The sequence below is a fragment of the Sapajus apella genome, unplaced genomic scaffold, assembly GCF_009761245.1.
Source record: "Sapajus apella isolate SASKATOON/1434 unplaced genomic scaffold, GSC_monkey_1.0 scaffold19, whole genome shotgun sequence".
Taxonomy (NCBI): Eukaryota; Metazoa; Chordata; class Mammalia; order Primates; family Cebidae; genus Sapajus; species Sapajus apella.
The window spans coordinates 19986045-20003720 of record NW_022436959.1 but is presented as its reverse complement, the minus strand read 5'-3'; the positions used below and the strand labels follow the sequence as shown (position 1 = coordinate 20003720).

Sequence of the window (17676 nt, the reverse complement as noted above, 5' to 3'; positions counted from 1 at the left end):
CTAAACTTTTGTTTTCTTGTAGTCTAAAGAAAATATATTAATGTCCATAGAAAAACTTGTTTGAAGTCTAATAAATTATATAACTATCGAATCATGATTTGAAATTGTGATTTATATTACTAAGAGAATCAAAGAGATTAGCCACTTTCCAATCCATTTTTTTCTCACATATGCACATGGATTTTTTTCCTAAGAGAACATTTATATCTGACACAAGTGGTAGATCAAGGTACCATTTTTAAAACCAAGTTGTGACTGCTCATGGATGTGCAGTCGAGACAGTGGATCACCATCAAACTGCTTTTTAGTTGCATAGGATGGAATAAAATAATACAGAATATACAATATTATCTCTCATAATAATGGTAAGTGTTTTGTAATCTTTTCCATGTGTATATGTGCATACACCTGTGACCGGTGGAAATGTATTTTTTATCATAACTTGCAGTTAAAAAAAAGTTATGAAAACTCTAGTTTAAGCACTAAGGACTCACTCAGCACTGTAGTAAATGGTGAGAGGCAAGAGGAGGAAAGTGGGTTTGATATGGTAAAGTCACAATCCCTTACTCTTGTGGAGTCTACTTGGAGTGAAAATTTTATACGAAGAACATTTTAGTCAATAGTGAAGCAAATATATAAAGAATACCACTAAGCTTAGAGAAGTCAAAGAGGCCTGGGTGGTTAGGAAAAGATGCATGGAAGTGATAAGAATCTAAAAATTAACAAATGGATACAAAACATAAATAGATTTTAATATGCTGCACTTAAGGAATGGGGAGGTGACTTATTTGAGCAAGAGCATTCATGTTGGGAAGTGATGACAAGTAGTTTTTGGCTTCTCTGTTGTAGTGCCAGTCTCTCTAGCTTTTTCTATCTTAGGTGATTAAGGAACTTTAAGAATCGTTCAATTCGTATTCATCACCACTAGCAAGCACCCACTAATTTAAATAGGCTTCAAAATTACTTTAGTAACCCATATTTTTTAATCAGTACTTTTGTTGTATTCCTTGTATCTTTTTTCTTTAGTCCGATGTCATACATCAGAGTGTTTATGAACTTATCCATACAGAAGACCGAGCTGAATTTCAGCGTCAACTACACTGGGCATTAAATCCTTCTCAGTGTACAGAGTCTGGACAAAGAATTGAAGGTAAGAATTGATGGTATAAAAGATAGTGTTGGTAGTTTTTAAATATGATTCTGTGAAAGGAGGCTGGGAACCTGTAGCGTCATACAACTCCATGCTAGGGAAGTAGTGGAAAGAAGTAAGTCTGTAACCATAGGCCACAGCTAGGTCACAAACAGCCTAATGAGCTGAGGAATATTTTGGCAAATAAAAGCCATTAATCAGTTTCAGGCAACACAGTATTGCCATACTCAGTAATGTATTTTATAAAAATAAGTAGGACCATCATGAAAGATGGAAGGAGGGTACAAGGTTGATACCTGAGTGCATGTAAATTATTATGTTTAAAATCCACCAAAGAAAGAAGTAAACTAGCATATGCAAGTATAAAAAGGCTTTTCTCAGTGCAAAAAAAAATTGTTTTTGGAAATCTGTTAAAGTGTTAAGAAAACAAAAATGTGTTAGAAAATATGAAAATTGTTGACAGTGATAGCTCAATAAAAAGTTGAAAAATTACACCAGTTCTATGTGATAAAAGTGATATTTAATAAACTTTTAGTTTCTTGTCATTAGCTCTTCTGAAAATGATTTTTTTTTGTATTCAGAATTCAGACTCCAGTTTAGAAATTAACACAAATTTTACCTATTCAAATGCTTAATTTTACAGCAAAATGGAAAGTAATTTTTGTTTTGCCTTTATTTCAACAGAAGCTCCTGGTCTCCCCCAGCCAGTAGTCTGTTATAACGCAGACCAGCTTCCTCCAGAAAACTCTCCTTTTATGGAGAGGTGCTTCATATGTCGTCTAAGGTGTCTGCTGGATAATTCATCTGGTTTTCTGGTAAGGTACAAAATCTTATGATACTGGCTTTACTATTGTTACAATAAAAATTTGAGGCAAATTTAATTTAGAAAAATTTAATTGAGCAAAGAACGATTCCAAAATCAGGCAGCCCTCAGAACCAGAGAGGTTCAGAGAGCTTACTTAAAAACATGGGCTGGAGCATTTATGGACAGAAAATGCAAGTGAGGTACAAAAATAGCTTGATTGATTACAGTTTGGGGTTTGCCTTATTTGAATATGATCTGATCAGTGGACCACCTGTGACTGATTGAAACTCAGCTATTTGGTTACAGAAGTTTACTCCTACTGTTAGGCCTTCCCTTAGTTTATATAGTAAATGAAGTTGCAATTCCTTGGTAAGGACTCAAGGAACAGAGGCATCTTCAGCCTAAATTTAGTTTGATTTGACATTATTAAGCTATAGGAAAAAAAAAGTTAAGTGAAGCCAGTTTTCTTTGGTTATCTTTGATTTCAGCTTTAAAAAGTTTGCTACCAAATAATTTGATAAAGGAAGGTAACATTTTAAAATAATTATTATTTCTGATTTTGACTATCTTCTATAACTCAGAAAACTATTCTTTAGGATATAGTAACAAAGATTGAGTGAAATAACATGAAGCCTTGTATTTTGACTATTTTAGGATTTTTAAGGTTTCAGAGAATTATGTAGCCCTTTTTTAGTTCAGGATGCTTACCATCTGGGCATTTAATGCCTGCTAGACAGAAAAATTATGGCCTTTCCACATGTCTCAAATATCTGCCACATAGAAAAATGATTGTATATTCACGATTATAGAGTCATCATCTGATAGGAGACGATGTTTCTTGTTGCAAAGTCTGAACACCTGCATGGGAGTTGACTGTAGGAAGCAGCTTAGGATTACTCAGATTGGGTTTGTCTCTTCTCTCAGTTGTATCCTTAAACAGCTCATGTCACCAAATACACTGGAAGAGAATACAAAGTATATTGTGTATTCTTTTTGTGAATTATAAGGAATTTGAATCAGATAGTCGAATCTTAAGCATTTTCAAGCAATAGTTTTTGTTTGTGTGTTTATTTCTGAAGAGAATTTTGCTGACCCATAGTTAGAATTGTGCTTTGAGATAATTTTCCCAGTATTAATGCTCATGAACAGTTAGTATGTAGAGTATCATGCTGCATAATGATGCTTTGGTCAATGACAGACCACGTATGTGATGGTAGTCCCGTGAGATCATAATGTAGCCAAAAAATTCCTGTCACCTAATGACATCATAGCATTACTCACATGTTAATGGTGATGCTGATGGAAGCAAACCTGTGTTGCCAGTCATATAAAAAGTATAGCACATGCAATTATGTACAATACATAATACTTGAAAATAATAAATCACTATGTATTTATGTATTTACTATTCATTATTTTACTTTATTATTTACTTTATTATACTTTTAATTATTATTTTATTCATTGTTTTAGAGTAAGGTTAACTGTAAAACAGGCTCAGGCAGGTCCTTCAGGAAATATTACAAAAGAAGGCATTGTTATCACAGGAGATGACAGCTCCATGCATGTCACTGCGCTTGCAGATGTTCCAGTGGGATGAGATGTAGAGGTGGAAGATAGGAACATTGATGATCTTCATCCTGTGCAGACCTAAGCTAATGCGTGGGTTTGTGTCTTAGTTTTTAACAAAAAGTTTTAAACGTAAAAAATTAAAATTTATAGAAGAAAACTTATAGAATAATGATACAAAGAAAGAAAATATTTTTATATGACTGCACACTGTGTTTGTTGTTACAAAAGAGTCAAAAGTAAAAAGAGTCAAAAAGTAAAAGTTTATACAGTAAAAAAAGTTACAGTAAGCTGTGCTGGGATTACTGATGTGAGCCACCGCACCTGGCTGAAAGGAAAAATTTTTTTATAAATTCAGCATAACCTAAGTGTATAGTGTTTATAAACTCTATAGTAGTGTACAGTAATGTCTCAGACCTTCACATTCACTCTCCACTCATTCGCTCACTGACTAAACCAGAGCAACTTTCAGTCCTGCCTGCTTTATTTACAGTAAGTTCTCTTGTACAGGTATACCATTTTTTGTCTTTTATATTTTATTTTTACTGTATGTTTTCTATGTTTAGATAGAATACTTACCATTGTGTTACAGTTGCTTAAAATATTCAGTACGATAGCATGCTATACAGGTTTGTAGCCTACCAACAATAGGCTATACTGTATAGCTTAGATGCATAGTAAGTTATACCATCAAGGTTTGTGTACCTACCCTCTGATGTTCACAGGATGACGAAATTGCCTAAGGACATTCCGCAAAACATGCCCCTTTTGTTAAGTGACATGTGACTATATGTCTGAGGTGCAGTATCTGTTTGCAAGAGGGTCTTCTTCTCCCTGTGCTGTTATTATTTTGATGTCAGAATCATCCCTTGGACTGATTGATACTGTTTTAACCAAATAAATATATCATGTTCATGTTTAAATCACCTTCGTTTTCCCTGTCCTCTAAATTTCTTCTATATCTTTGCTCAGTAGAGCTCTGCATTCTTTCTATGTTTTCATGATGATTCATTTTAGTGTTTTAATAAAATTATATTTTGTCTCTATAGAAAACATTACTCTGAACTGTGCAGTATGCTATGAGCTGTGATACAGTTCATGTATGCTTGAAAATGAGTGTTTACTTTAGGACTTTATCACCATTCAGGATATATTGATTGCGTGGTGTGCAAGGAGCTGTGCAAGGTGAAAATGATAGGGTAATGGCAAGCTCGGAAAATGATACAGGTATTCATGTTATGACGTTAGAAACAAGGAGTGCTTCACTTATCCCTTTACAATATTTCTCATACTACTCTTTGGGATAGTTTTAATGAGGTTCCCATGGAGAGAGGAATGAAAGAAACTAACCATTCTCAGTTTTAGGAACATTTATGGAATTATCAAGAACCCTAGAGGCAGCCGTAATGGAGCCTTTTTAAAAGGAACTGTTTTATATTGTTAATTTTAATGAACATTTTTTAATTTTTTGTCTTTTTAAGGCAATGAATTTCCAAGGGAGGTTAAAGTATCTTCATGGACAAAAAAAGAAAGGGAAAGATGGATCAATACTTCCACCTCAATTGGCTTTGTTTGCAATAGCTAGTCCACTTCAGCCACCATCCATACTTGAAATCCGGACCAAAAATTTTATCTTTAGAACTAAACACAAACTAGACTTCACACCTATTGGTTGTGATGCCAAGTAAGTGAGACTTTTTCACTTCTATTTTATTGGATGTACACTATGTTTCAGTAAGTCTCTCTTAGCACGTAAAACATACAGTATAGACTGTATGTAATATTGTTTATTATTAGATTGGCTGTTCTTTCAGTATAGCCTTTTAAAGTAAAATAATTTCATCAGGCTCACAAATCATCCTTTTAATTTTTTGCAATACTTGTCTCAAATGATGATGTTCTTATATATTAGTAAAATTTGTTCTTCTGATGACATTTATTGTTGGTTTCTTTTACATTTTTAAATGGCACAAATGTTATTAAAGATTTTCTGTTATCCATACATCTGCTCTATTAGGTTCAGTTTTAGCTTACTGATTTCCATGTTTTTATTCAGGAAAAAAAAGTAGGCTGAAACTGAAATTTGCAGCCATAAGCAAAGAAGAGCGGTTTACATAGATGTGTTTAATTTTGCATCTACTTACTCATGTAAAATTCTAACTGTAACTAACACATTTGGCAGAAACTAGCGTAAAAACAATGAATTTATCTTGGTTATTTCATTTACATTAAATCTAAATTCATTCTTATTTTACCTTTATTTTAAACAGAGGAAAAATTGTTTTAGGATATACTGAAGCAGAGCTGTGCACAAGAGGATCAGGATATCAGTTTCTTCATGCTGCTGACATGCTTTATTGTGCCGAGTCCCATATCCGGAGTAAGTCGTAGTTCCTTATGAACACGTCAGAAAAAAAGCCAGCATATGCTGTAGTACGTGTTTCAAATTATGTAATGTAACGCATTTAAGTAAACTATATGGATAAACTTCTACTTAGCAACTTATCATTATGATTAACCAGGGTTACACTCTGTTCATTAACTTGTCTACACCTGCCATCCAGAAATATTGTAGTTTAGTTACTGAAAAATGACCATTGTGGCCCATGAAATTTTGCTTGGGAATTCTTCAGTTATTATCAATTCATAAACCTATGTTAATATTTTAACAATAACAGTATTAATAATTCTACTTTAAAATTATAAAGTATTAGGCTGTAGGAAAACATTCCCTATTTAAAATGAAAATGTTTTAATCTTTTTTCCCCAATTTCTGCTCTCTCTATACTTTCCTGTGTTACTAGAATTGTCTAGTGCATAATCTTTCCTTTAACATTTAAAATAATAAATTTAGTCTGAAATGGGGAAGAAACTCCAAAAAACTCCTTATGTGCCTTATAATATTTTGTGTTTAAAACTTATTATCTTTGAGAATAAAGGAAATACATCCAGAACTATGTCACAAGAGCTTTGTTTTTAGGAATATCCTTCAATATATTGATTTGGAGTTTCATATTGTAATTTTTAAATTTTATTTTAGTGATTAAGACTGGAGAAAGTGGCATGATAGTTTTCCGACTTCTTACAAAAAACAATCGATGGGCATGGGTCCAGTCTAATGCACGCTTGCTTTATAAAAATGGAAGACCGGATTATATCATTGCAACTCAGAGACCGCTGACGTAAGCACAAAGAATGTTTTCTGTTTTTGTTATCAGTGTTGTTTTTATAAGTCCTCTTATGTGAAAGCATAAAAGTAATTCAGTCAGAATTTAGTCAGGAAATAAAAATTGAAAAGTTAATGTAATTTGTCTAGTAAGAAGAGCACAGGTGAGAGACATTGAGAAGATACAATTGACAAACTTTATTGATCACCTACCTGTGCAGAGCTACAGAAAGAATATTAAAAGAACACTCTATGGTTTTATCCTGAGCATGTGAAAAGCTAATGTCGTTCGTAATACAAAAGAAAAATATAACAATGATTTTTTTAGAATATGTTCTCTAAATACAGCAGTGATCTTAAGAGTTTCTTGTATATGCTGCAAATGAGTCTTTTGTCAAATATTTGTATGATGAATGTTTTCTCCTGCTCTGGAGAACTGACTTTTGTCTGTGGCTTGAGGTAAGGATTAAGATTGACTCCTCGCAGCCCTTATATGTGTACCCAATTGACCAGTAACATTGAAAAGATGGTTTACTAAAAAGGTCATCTTTTCCCCACTGCACTGTATTTTAATCAGGGAATTTTGTCTGTTGTTCTCTCTCTGGATTCTGTTGTCCTGTTAATAGCTCAATTGATGTAGTTGTCTATTTTGTGCCAGCATTACACTGTCTTATTTTGTCTTTATTATAAATTTTGATGCCGGACTGTGTCTTCATTTGATTTGTTTTGCCTTTTTTTGGTTGTTGTTCAAGATTGCCTTGACTCTTCTTTGCCCTTTATAATTCCATATACATTTTAGAAAGCAGTTGTCTAAAAATCTGTTGAGATTTTTAGTGGGATTACATTGAAACTGTAGATCGTTTGGGGAGAATTAACATCTTTTTAATACTGAGTCTTTGAACCCATGAACATGGTGAATGTGTATGTTTGTAAGTACCCATGGAAGTACAGTCATATGTGTGTACATAAGTATATGAATGCATGGGTATGTGTGTACCTCTACAAATTTGTCTCTTCTCCTTTGATCAATGTTTCTAGAAGGCAGTTTTTTTTAGATTAGATTTTATTAGTCTTTATTAAGATCCAACTTTTGGTTGATTGATTTTTTTTTCTACTTTACACATTTGTTTGTCATTTTAATTTTGTCTGCTCATTATTATTTTCTTCCTTCTGCTTTCTTTAGGTATAATATATAATTTTTTCTAACTTTCAAAAATATGTATATACTTAAACATTATATCAGTTTCCCTTTAAGTACAACACTTAAACAACAACCCTCATCTTTTGCTGTCTTATTTTTATTATTTAATTGAAAATACTGGCTAATTTTCTTTTCATTTGATTTTTATTTGTGAATTATTTATAAATATGGTGTTACTCTACTTTTTGATGTTTGGGGATTTTTCTAGTTGCCTTTTTGTGATTGACATTTAGCTTAATTCCATTGTAGTAAGAAAACATTCTCTGAGTGGACTTCAGATTTTTTGAAATTTGTGGTGGCTTATTTTATAATCTAACACATGGTCTGTGTTGGTAAAATATCCCATGTAATCTTGTGAAGAATACATATTCTGTCTTTTGGGAGTATGGTGTTATTTTTATATCTCAGAAGTCTAGTTTGTTAATCGTGTTCATATTTCTATACATTTGTTAATATTTTGTGTGCTTCTGTTATAAGACATGTTAGTTGTTTTCATTTACTTATTGCTGAGGGAGGGCATCTTTTTACATCTTTCTAGGACATTTTTCTTTTTTTGAATTACAAGTTTGTATTATCATTTACCTGTTTTTCTTGAGTTGTTTGCCTCTCTCCTAGACTCTATTGGAGCTTTTTACCTATTATAGATATGAAATTTTATACATATATTAAATTATAAATACATTATATGTGTTAAAAATAGTTTCTTTATGCCTTAAGAATTCTCTTGCAAAAATACAAACACTTTAATTAATACTAAATAATTTTCAATTACCAATTATGCCAATAATGTCTTTATAGATTCTGGGTTTTACTAGGGAGGTTAGTTGTTTCAGATTCTTAAATTTCTAATTCGTAAATTTTTTAATTTTGTTTTGAGCTAGGGATCTTACTCTGTTACCTAGGCTAGAATGCAGTGGCACAAATGTGGCTCATTAGGGTTAGGGTTAGGGTTAACCTCCAGGCTCAGGCAATCCTCCTGCCTCAGCTTCACCAGTAGCTGAAACTGTAGGCATGTGCCACCATGTCAGGCTAACTTTTATTATTTTGCAGAGGTAGGGGTCTCGCCATGTTGCCCAGGTGAGTCTCAAAATCTTGGGCTTAAGGAATCACACACATCAGCCTCCCAAAGTGCTGCAATTACAGGCATGCACTGCCACATCTGGCGCCTAAATTCTTGTAGTCTGTTTTTATGTGTAGATCTTTATTCCACACAAATTTATTTTTTCTATAGGATGTCAGGTAGGCTATAACCTGACCATGGAATTAATTAAGTTATTTTTTAAAAATTAAATTATTTAAATATGCTTGTCTGAAAAACAATTTTATGGCACTACTCATGAGAATAATTGAGGTGAAAATAAAATATGTCCTTTTCTGAATTCAATTATGTATTTTGCTTGTTTTTCTTTTTTTAATTTATTTTGAAATGTTTATAATTTTTATTAAGACTCTTTTATACACAATTTTAGAGATGAGGAAGGAAATGAGCATTTACGAAAACGAAATATGAAGTTGCCTTTTATGTTTACCACTGGAGAAGCTGTATTATATGAGGTAACCAACCCTTTTCCTGCCATAATGGATCCCTTACCACTAAGGACTAAAAATGGCACGAGTGGAAAAGATTCTGCTACCAAATCAACTCTAAACAAGGAGTCTCTCAATCCTAGTTCCCTCCTGGCTGCCATGATGCAACAAGATGAGTCTATTTATCTCTATCCTGCTTCAAGTACTTCATGTGCTGCACCTTTTGAAAACAATTGTTTTAATGAATCTATGAATGAATGCAGAAATTGGCAAGATAATACTACATCAATGGGAAATGATACTATCCTGAAACATGAGCAAATTGACCAGTCTCAGGATGTAAACTCATTTGCTGGAGGTCACCCAGGGCTCTTTCAAGATAGTAAAAACAGTGACTTATACAGCATTATGAAAAACCTAGGCATTGATCTTGAAGACATCAAACACATGCAGAATGAAAAATTTTTCAGAAATGATTTTTCTGGTGAGGTTGACTTCAGAGACATTGACCTAACAGATGAAATCCTGACATATATCCAAGATTCTTTAAATAAGTCTGCCTTCGTACCTTCAGATTACCAACAGCAACAGTCCCTGGCCCTGAATTCAAGCTGTATGGTACAGGAACACCTACAGCTGGAACAGCAACAGCAGCAACAGCATCACCAAGTAGTAGCGGAGCCACAGCAACAACTGTGTCAGAAAATGAAGCATATGCAAGTTAATGGCATGTTTGCAAACTGGAACTCTAACCAATTCGTGCCTTTCAGTTGTCCTCAGCAAGACCTCCAACAGTATAATGTCTTTTCAGATGTGCATGGGATCAATCAAGAGTTTCCCTACAAATCTGAAATTGATCCTATGCCTTATACACAGAACTTTATTTCCTGTAATCAGCCTGTATTACCACAACATTCCAAATGTACAGAGCTGGACTATCCTATGGGGAGTTTTGAACCATCCCCATACCCCACTACTTCTAGTTTAGAAGAATTTGTCACTTGTTTACAAGTTCCTGAAAACCAAAACCATGGATTAAATCCACAGTCAGCCATAGTAACCCCTCAGACATGTTATGCCGGGTCTGTGTCGATGTATCAGTGCCAGCCAGAACCTCAGCACACCCATGTGGGTCAGATGCAGTACAGTCCAGTACTGCCAGGTCAACAGGCATTTTTAAACAAGGTAAGGGTGTTATCAAACTGAATAAATCTTTCAGTGATTCTTGTCACCTTATAAATAGACATGTTACACATTTTTTATGTCAGCTGATTTATTATCTACAGCATTCATGGAGACAGCATTTTTCATTATATCTGTGACTACGCTTTTTTTCATAAGCCTGTACTTTTTCCAGTATGTTGCTAATATGTCACTCACCTGAGTCATGAGGGAAAAGGTATCAAGGGCTAAAGCAACGTAAATGTGTCCTTAATGTAAGATGACCTAAATTACCAGGTGAAATTAGTTTTTAAAAGTATTACGTTTAAAATAGGTAATTTCGTTTATTCTTTCTGGATTCTTTAAAAATTACATGGCTTTAAAAAATTCAAACTTTAAAAACATATTGCAATTTTTAAGAATAGTTTCTTCCAGGCTCTATTTTTTTATGTGTTTGAAATTGAGTTAGACTCAAATGTAAGTGTGCTTTCTTACAATGCCTTTGTCCTAGATTATATCCCTGGAATTAAGTCCTAGGCAGACCTCCATGTTCTCTAGCTATTCCTCCACATTACCTGCCCTATCCTCATTTTATCCTTTAAGGCAGAATCACTTTGTTTCCTTTCTGGCTTTCTTAAAAGAGATAACTCAGCTAGCTTTCTGTCACGGAAATCAAGCTTGACAGTGTATTTTTGTTGTTTAAATGTGTCATCAGAATCCTTCTAGCAGTGAGCACACTTTATTTTTTTTTTTATTTTTTTTATTTTTTTTTTATTGAGACGGAGTTTCGCTCTTGTTACCCAGGCTGGAGTGCAATGGCGCGATCTCGGCTCACCGCAACCTCCGCCTCCTGGGTTCAGGCAATTCTCCTGCCTCAGCCTCCTGAGTCGCTGGGATTACAGGCACACGCCACCATGCCCAGATAATTTTTTGTATTTTTAGCAGAGACGGGGTTTCACCATGTTGACCAGGATGGTCTTGATCTCTTGACCTCGTGATCCACCCGCCTCAGCCACACTTTAAATCTTAAAATGATCACTTAAATGAAAAAAGGTAGCATAGTGTTAATAGCTGCTATCTCTGGCCACTGAGGAATACATCATGTTTGCATTTATGCTTTTCCATTAGAAAATATTTAGTTCATTTTAGAGTATATTTAAGCTTAGTTTTAAAGAATATTTTGACTAAAATTAAGTTCCTTGACCCCTGTTTACTCTGTATTCGAGTATAATAATTAAAAGTATGACCTGAATCTTTATCCTTAATTGTACTGTCTGGCTTTTTTCATACGTTATGTTTGTCTGATTCTTCATACATTTTGTTTGTCATATTTTGTTTATGAGCTTTTTAATAGAAAAGGATGGTGAAGATTTTTCTTACTCCTTACATCCTTCAATTTTATTAAAATTGAATAATATTCAATTATAGACAATCTCACAAAATTGCTATGAAAGTATATTTTACTCTTGAGTAAAGCAAATTTTACAGAAGTTAATTCTGTAAAATTACATTTTGAATAAGGAGTTGCATTCGTACCACATAAGTTCTTTGCAGTGTTTTCCCCTCACTACTTTGTATTGCTTCTTTGTGAATAACCAGATAATTCTGTAGACCTACATATGCTCCAGAGTAGATGTTACAGAGCTAAGACACTCAGTATTGAGCCACTGAGTAGCTGTTGTACACTTGAAATGTGGCTAGTCCAAATTGAGATCTGCTGTGTTAAACACACATTGGATTTTGAAGACCTAGCTTGAAAAAGGAATGTAAACTATCTTATCTTTTATTATTGATTTCTTGCTGAAATGATTAATTTTTTCAGTAGCCACATTAAAAAAAGTAAAAAGAAACAGGTAAAATTAACTTTAGTAATGTATTTTATTTAATCTACTGCAGTCAAAAATTTAAGCTCTGTATGTGGCTCACATATTTCTATTGGATGACACTGCTCTGTACAGTATGTTTAAAGAGAATAACTGACATGAGTTGTGTTATGAGTAATGAGAAAAATTCATCTAAAACTCACCATTATCTGAACAAGTACTATTAATTTTTTATTTAAAAAATTTGCAGAGTTGCCATTCATTGAAGATCAGGTTATATGATTTTTGCTATAGATTTTATTTGTTTTGGAGGATTTGTAATCAATATTTTCATTACTGAAGCCTAATGTTACCTAAGGTTTAGAAAGGTAGATTTTATTTGAAACAATTAAGGTTATAATTTTAATTTGTTTTAATGTTTCCAGAACATACGCTGACTAAAATATAAAGGCTCTATAATCTATAAAACTGTACAGAGTTATGCATCTTCATGTCCTTCCTTTTTTTTTCTTCTTTTTGTCTACTTGCAGTTACAGAAACCAGATTCATTGCAGTGTAAGAAAACAAGAAAGGGTATTTTCTTTTGGTAACTTGATTCTGTAATTAGAACTATGCTTTCAGCAGTATTCATTAATTAAAAGTATATTATGAATAAGATATCGGTTAAGGAAATCATACCTGTGGTGTAATATTTTAAGAATATTTAGAAAATCAGAAGATGCCTTTTTTGGAAAAGTTTTGCATTCCAGTGTAAGATTTCTGAATATAACCAATTCATTGACACCTATAACTTGATACCTGGTCAACTATAATTCCTGACTGATGCTCTTTGACCCATCAATTCCTGTCTGATCCAAAGGCAGTCTGAAATGGGGAAGCTGTATCACTCATCTGTACCATGTTCAAAATTTCCTGTCAAATTAATGAAAAAAAAAAAAAAACAGGTTATAAATGCAGCTAATACATAATATGTCCTCAGGTATGTCTTCACTGTATGAAAGATTTAAAATTTAGTAGCAGTAAAGGAACTTGAAGTTCACAAGTCTCAGGGGTAAGATTTTAAAAATACATGTTAATATGTTATTTAATGGCTTAAGATACTTGGAAGATCGATTCCAGTAAGTTGCATCACTACTTTTGTTTTCAGTTTCAGAATGGAGTTTTAAATGAAACATATCCAGCTGAATTAAATAGCATAAATAACACTCAGACTACTACACATCTTCAGCCACTTCATCATCCATCAGAAGCCACACCTTTTCCTGATTTGACATCAAGTGGATTCCTGTAATTCCAAGCCCAGTTTTGACCCTGGTTTTTGGATTCAAGTAGTTTGTAAAGGATTGGAATAATAAAACTGTCACTGTTGGACGTCAGCAAGTTCACATGGAGGCATTGATGCATGCTCTTCACAATTCTTCCAAACAAATTTTAATTTCTGTTTTTAGAAAAGGAATTTTCAAAATGATATCAAAATTACATATACTGTAGTCATTAGTGTAGAAAGTGTGCTGCCACAGAGTAGTGAGATACTATCTACAGTTCACATTATTCTGAGCATCACAAAATATGCAAAACTTATTCAGGGAAACTTGAAGACTCTTCTAAATTAGAAAACATTCTCTATTTGAATTATTTCTGTCAGAATAAAAATAAAATACTTTGAGTTTTGAACTTCTGGATTCTTATTAGTTTTCCAAATACAAAGTTATAGAACTAAACTCATTTTTCCTATCATTTTAGCCTCTGCTTTTATCTTGGATGTTAAAAGAAATGATTTGGTGCTTTTTATAAAAAGATAATCTCAGTGCTTTCCTCCTTCACTGTTAATCTAAGTGCCTCACACTTTTCTACCTATAACACTGTAGGATGTATATTTTATATAAAGTATTCTTTTTCTTTTTTAAATTATTTTCTGTGCACAAATATTCTTTGTATTTCCTAAATCCAACCATTTTATTCTGGCCTGTTTTAACTGTCCTATTCCCCTACTTACTTCAGGTAAAGGGCAAATAATGATTGAAAAAATAATTATTTATTTCATAATTTAGTTGTTTCTAGACTATAAATGTTGCTATGTGCCTTATGTTGAAAAAATTTTAAAGTAAAATGTCTTTCCAAATTATTTCTTAATTATTATATAATAGCACTTAAATTCTTCAACAGTGTTTTCAGAAGAAATAAATATACCACTGTTTATCTTTATTGAAATTTCCATGATGATAGTTGAATGTTGCAATATGAAAAACCTGCTGTTAACTGCAACCATGTTTATTAAATTGCAAGAAGCTTTATTTCTAGCTTTTTAATTCTATTAAGCAAAGCACCCATTTCAATGTGTATAAATTGTCTTTAAAAACTGTTTTAGGTCTATAATCCTTGATAATATATTGTGTTGACTTTATAAATTTCGCTTCCTAGAACAGTGGAAACTATTTGTTTTTCTCATATTTGAGGAGTGTTAAGATTGCCGGTAGCAATGTTTGGTGCAAAGTATTGTAATGAGTGAATTGAATGGTGCATTGTATAGATAGAATGAACAAAGTTATTTGTAAGATATATGCAGTTTTTCGTTTTAAGAAGTCCATACCTTATATATGCACTTAAATAATTTGTTGGGTCTTTACATCCTTTATCAATGTGTCTTTCTAAGAAATCAAGTAATAAATCCAACTGCTTTAACATAGTTCCTTTACGTACAAACATTAGGTTGTTTTTAATGATACAATGATTTTCATTACCAATAGGCAAATTAATCATTTTATTAACTTTACTGTCCTGAAATGATTTAAAAGCGAAAATACCACCATTTTTTATTCTTTTCTTCTTCTTCTTTTTTTGGGGGGTGGAGGTGGAGGGAAACAGAGTCTCACTCTGCCTCCCAGACTGGAGTGCAGTGGTGCAATCTCGACTCACTGCAACCTCCACCTCTTGGGTTCAAGTGATTCTACTGCCTCAGACTCCCGAGTTGCTGGGATTACAGGTGTGTGCCACCATGCCTAGCTAATTTTTGTATTTTTAGTAGAAACGGGGTTTCACTATGTTGGCCAGACTGGTCTCAAACTCCTGGCCTCAGATGATCCTCCTGCGTTGGCCTCCCAAAGTTCTGGGATTACAGGCGTGAGCCACTGCACCCGGCTATTCTTTTCTTTAGATATGAGCGCTGAAGAGCTTAGACACATTTTGCATGCCTTATTTTACAATCTGATGGAATCCCAAACTGAGATGTATTAAAATACAATTTTCGTTTATTTTACTTTTTTTTAGTAAATTATGGTTTTTAAAAATGGCTTCAGACAAAATCTCTGTCAGTTCAATATTTTCAGTCAAAATTTTAAATCTGCATAATCAACTTGTGTTGAAAAAAATTTGTCTGAAACATTTCATAATTTGTTTCCAGCATGAGATATCTAAGGATTTAGACCAGTGGTCTAGATTCATATTCTATTTTTACATTTAAACCTTTTAAGTCTTCTATAAACCAATTTTGTTACTCTCTTCCACAAGTTATTGGACATATTGTTAAGTGGAAAAATAGGCTCTTTAGTTGTGAATATGATGATAAATCACTTATACAGTTATAAAATTAAAAGTTTTAAAAGCAATATTGTATATTTTTATCTATATAAAATAACTAAAATGTATCTAAGGATAAAACCACATTAAACCAAATACATCTTTGTCTGTATTGATAAGTGCCAAAGGAAGGATGCTTAGTGCACTGCCACACTGAGGGATTTATTTCTAGATGATATGCACATCTAAGAATGTGGATGTGTCTAATTTAGTCTTTTCCTATACCAGGTTTTTCTTACAATACCTGAGGACTTACTAGTATTCTAGTGTATTATGAATTTTTCAATCATTACTATGCACAAGCTAGTGTTTTTCAGTGTTAATAAATTTTAGGTAAATGCTTTCATGGCTTTTTTGCTTCAAAATGTTACTGCTTACATATGCCATGCATAGATTTTTGCTTAAAGTATGATTTATAATATCCTTATTATCAAAGTTGTATACAATAATATATATGTAATAAAATAAATATGAATAACATGTTTTAATGTAAATTCTTCTTTCTGGTCCACCTAAAGGAAATTATGTCTTATAGTATTATAACTATTTTAGATGAGGGCAATCTGCAATACTTAGAGATATATTAAGTCAATAATTCATAAACTTCTTACACAGTTTTTCCTCCCAATGTTTGGCCTTTATCTGGACATAAAAAACACTTTGAGTAGCTTTATAAATTAAAATGCTTCTGAAATGGACTTTTTCTTTAAGCCCTGTGTTATCAGTGTAGTAGTGTTTGTATCTGATTAAAATCCAAAATTCCGTTTTAATAAATAATATTTTAAGAATATTTATGAAGAAATTTGAAATAACCCTTGTTAGCTTTTTTGAACTTAGTTTAGAAAAACCATTGCCCAAACTTTGTCTTTCTGTTTAATAAGTATAAATGATACAGAAGCCTTTGGCTTTAAATTTATAAGTGTTGAATATCATGAAAAATTCTGCAATTAGAATTGATTGAAGAAAAATTCCTGAGAAAATGTTTTCATTCTCATGACAGTCATTTTTCTATTAGTTTTGTATTTGTTCTTTACAATTAGGTATTTTTCTCAATAAGCAGATTGTAAGTTAGCATCATACTTAATTCTGAACATTTTAGAGTAACCCTGAGTCTTTAAGAGTTACATAAAATATTTAGTTTTAACTATCTGAAAAAAATCAAGTAAAAATCCTGATTACCTGAGTGCATCTCTGATGATTTCTGTCACCATGAATGACTAGCTTGTCTAATTTTACCAGCGCTACCAAACACCAACCCAGGGATGTTGGTCACTGACAGGACTGGGTGACACCTCTCTAACTTCTTTCACTGTCTGCACATGACCTTACCTTGTTTTTACTAATAAAATTGAGGGTATCATCCTAAGTTTGTCTGTACCTTCACCTCAGCAATTCTTCTATCCTTGGTCTCTTAGACTTACCTCCAGTATGTGAGGAGAAGAGGTTCCTGAATTCCCACAGTTTTTTAAAATTATTTTTGTATAAAAATAGTTTTGTATTGCCACATAGTGTTTATGTCTCATTACCCTTTTCCTGTATCTTCACAATCTCTTCTCATTTGGAGGTAAAGCTATACATTGACATCAATCCTCACTAACTACTGATTTGATGAATATCTGGGTTTTTAACCTCCTAAAACGTTCCTTTCCTCCTTGCTCTCCTGAAGTCATCCTTATCAATGGCCTTTATAGCTTTGTT

General features: G+C 32.9%; 1 protein-coding gene across 1 annotated transcript in view; it reads left to right on the top strand.

The window, feature by feature from the left end:
• The window catches only part of AHR (aryl hydrocarbon receptor), a 45552-nt gene extending 30355 nt beyond the window's left edge, over positions 1–15197 (top strand). The window contains exons 5-11 of the mRNA XM_032287051.1: positions 1027–1150; positions 1835–1965; positions 5006–5208; positions 5795–5904; positions 6565–6706; positions 9361–10603; positions 13550–15197. Of these exons, the coding sequence (XP_032142942.1) occupies positions 1027–1150; positions 1835–1965; positions 5006–5208; positions 5795–5904; positions 6565–6706; positions 9361–10603; positions 13550–13693 (2097 nt within the window). The 3' untranslated portion in view covers positions 13694–15197. The remainder of the gene's footprint in view (positions 1–1026; positions 1151–1834; positions 1966–5005; positions 5209–5794; positions 5905–6564; positions 6707–9360; positions 10604–13549) is intronic.
• The last annotated feature ends 2479 nt before the right edge of the window (positions 15198–17676 follow it).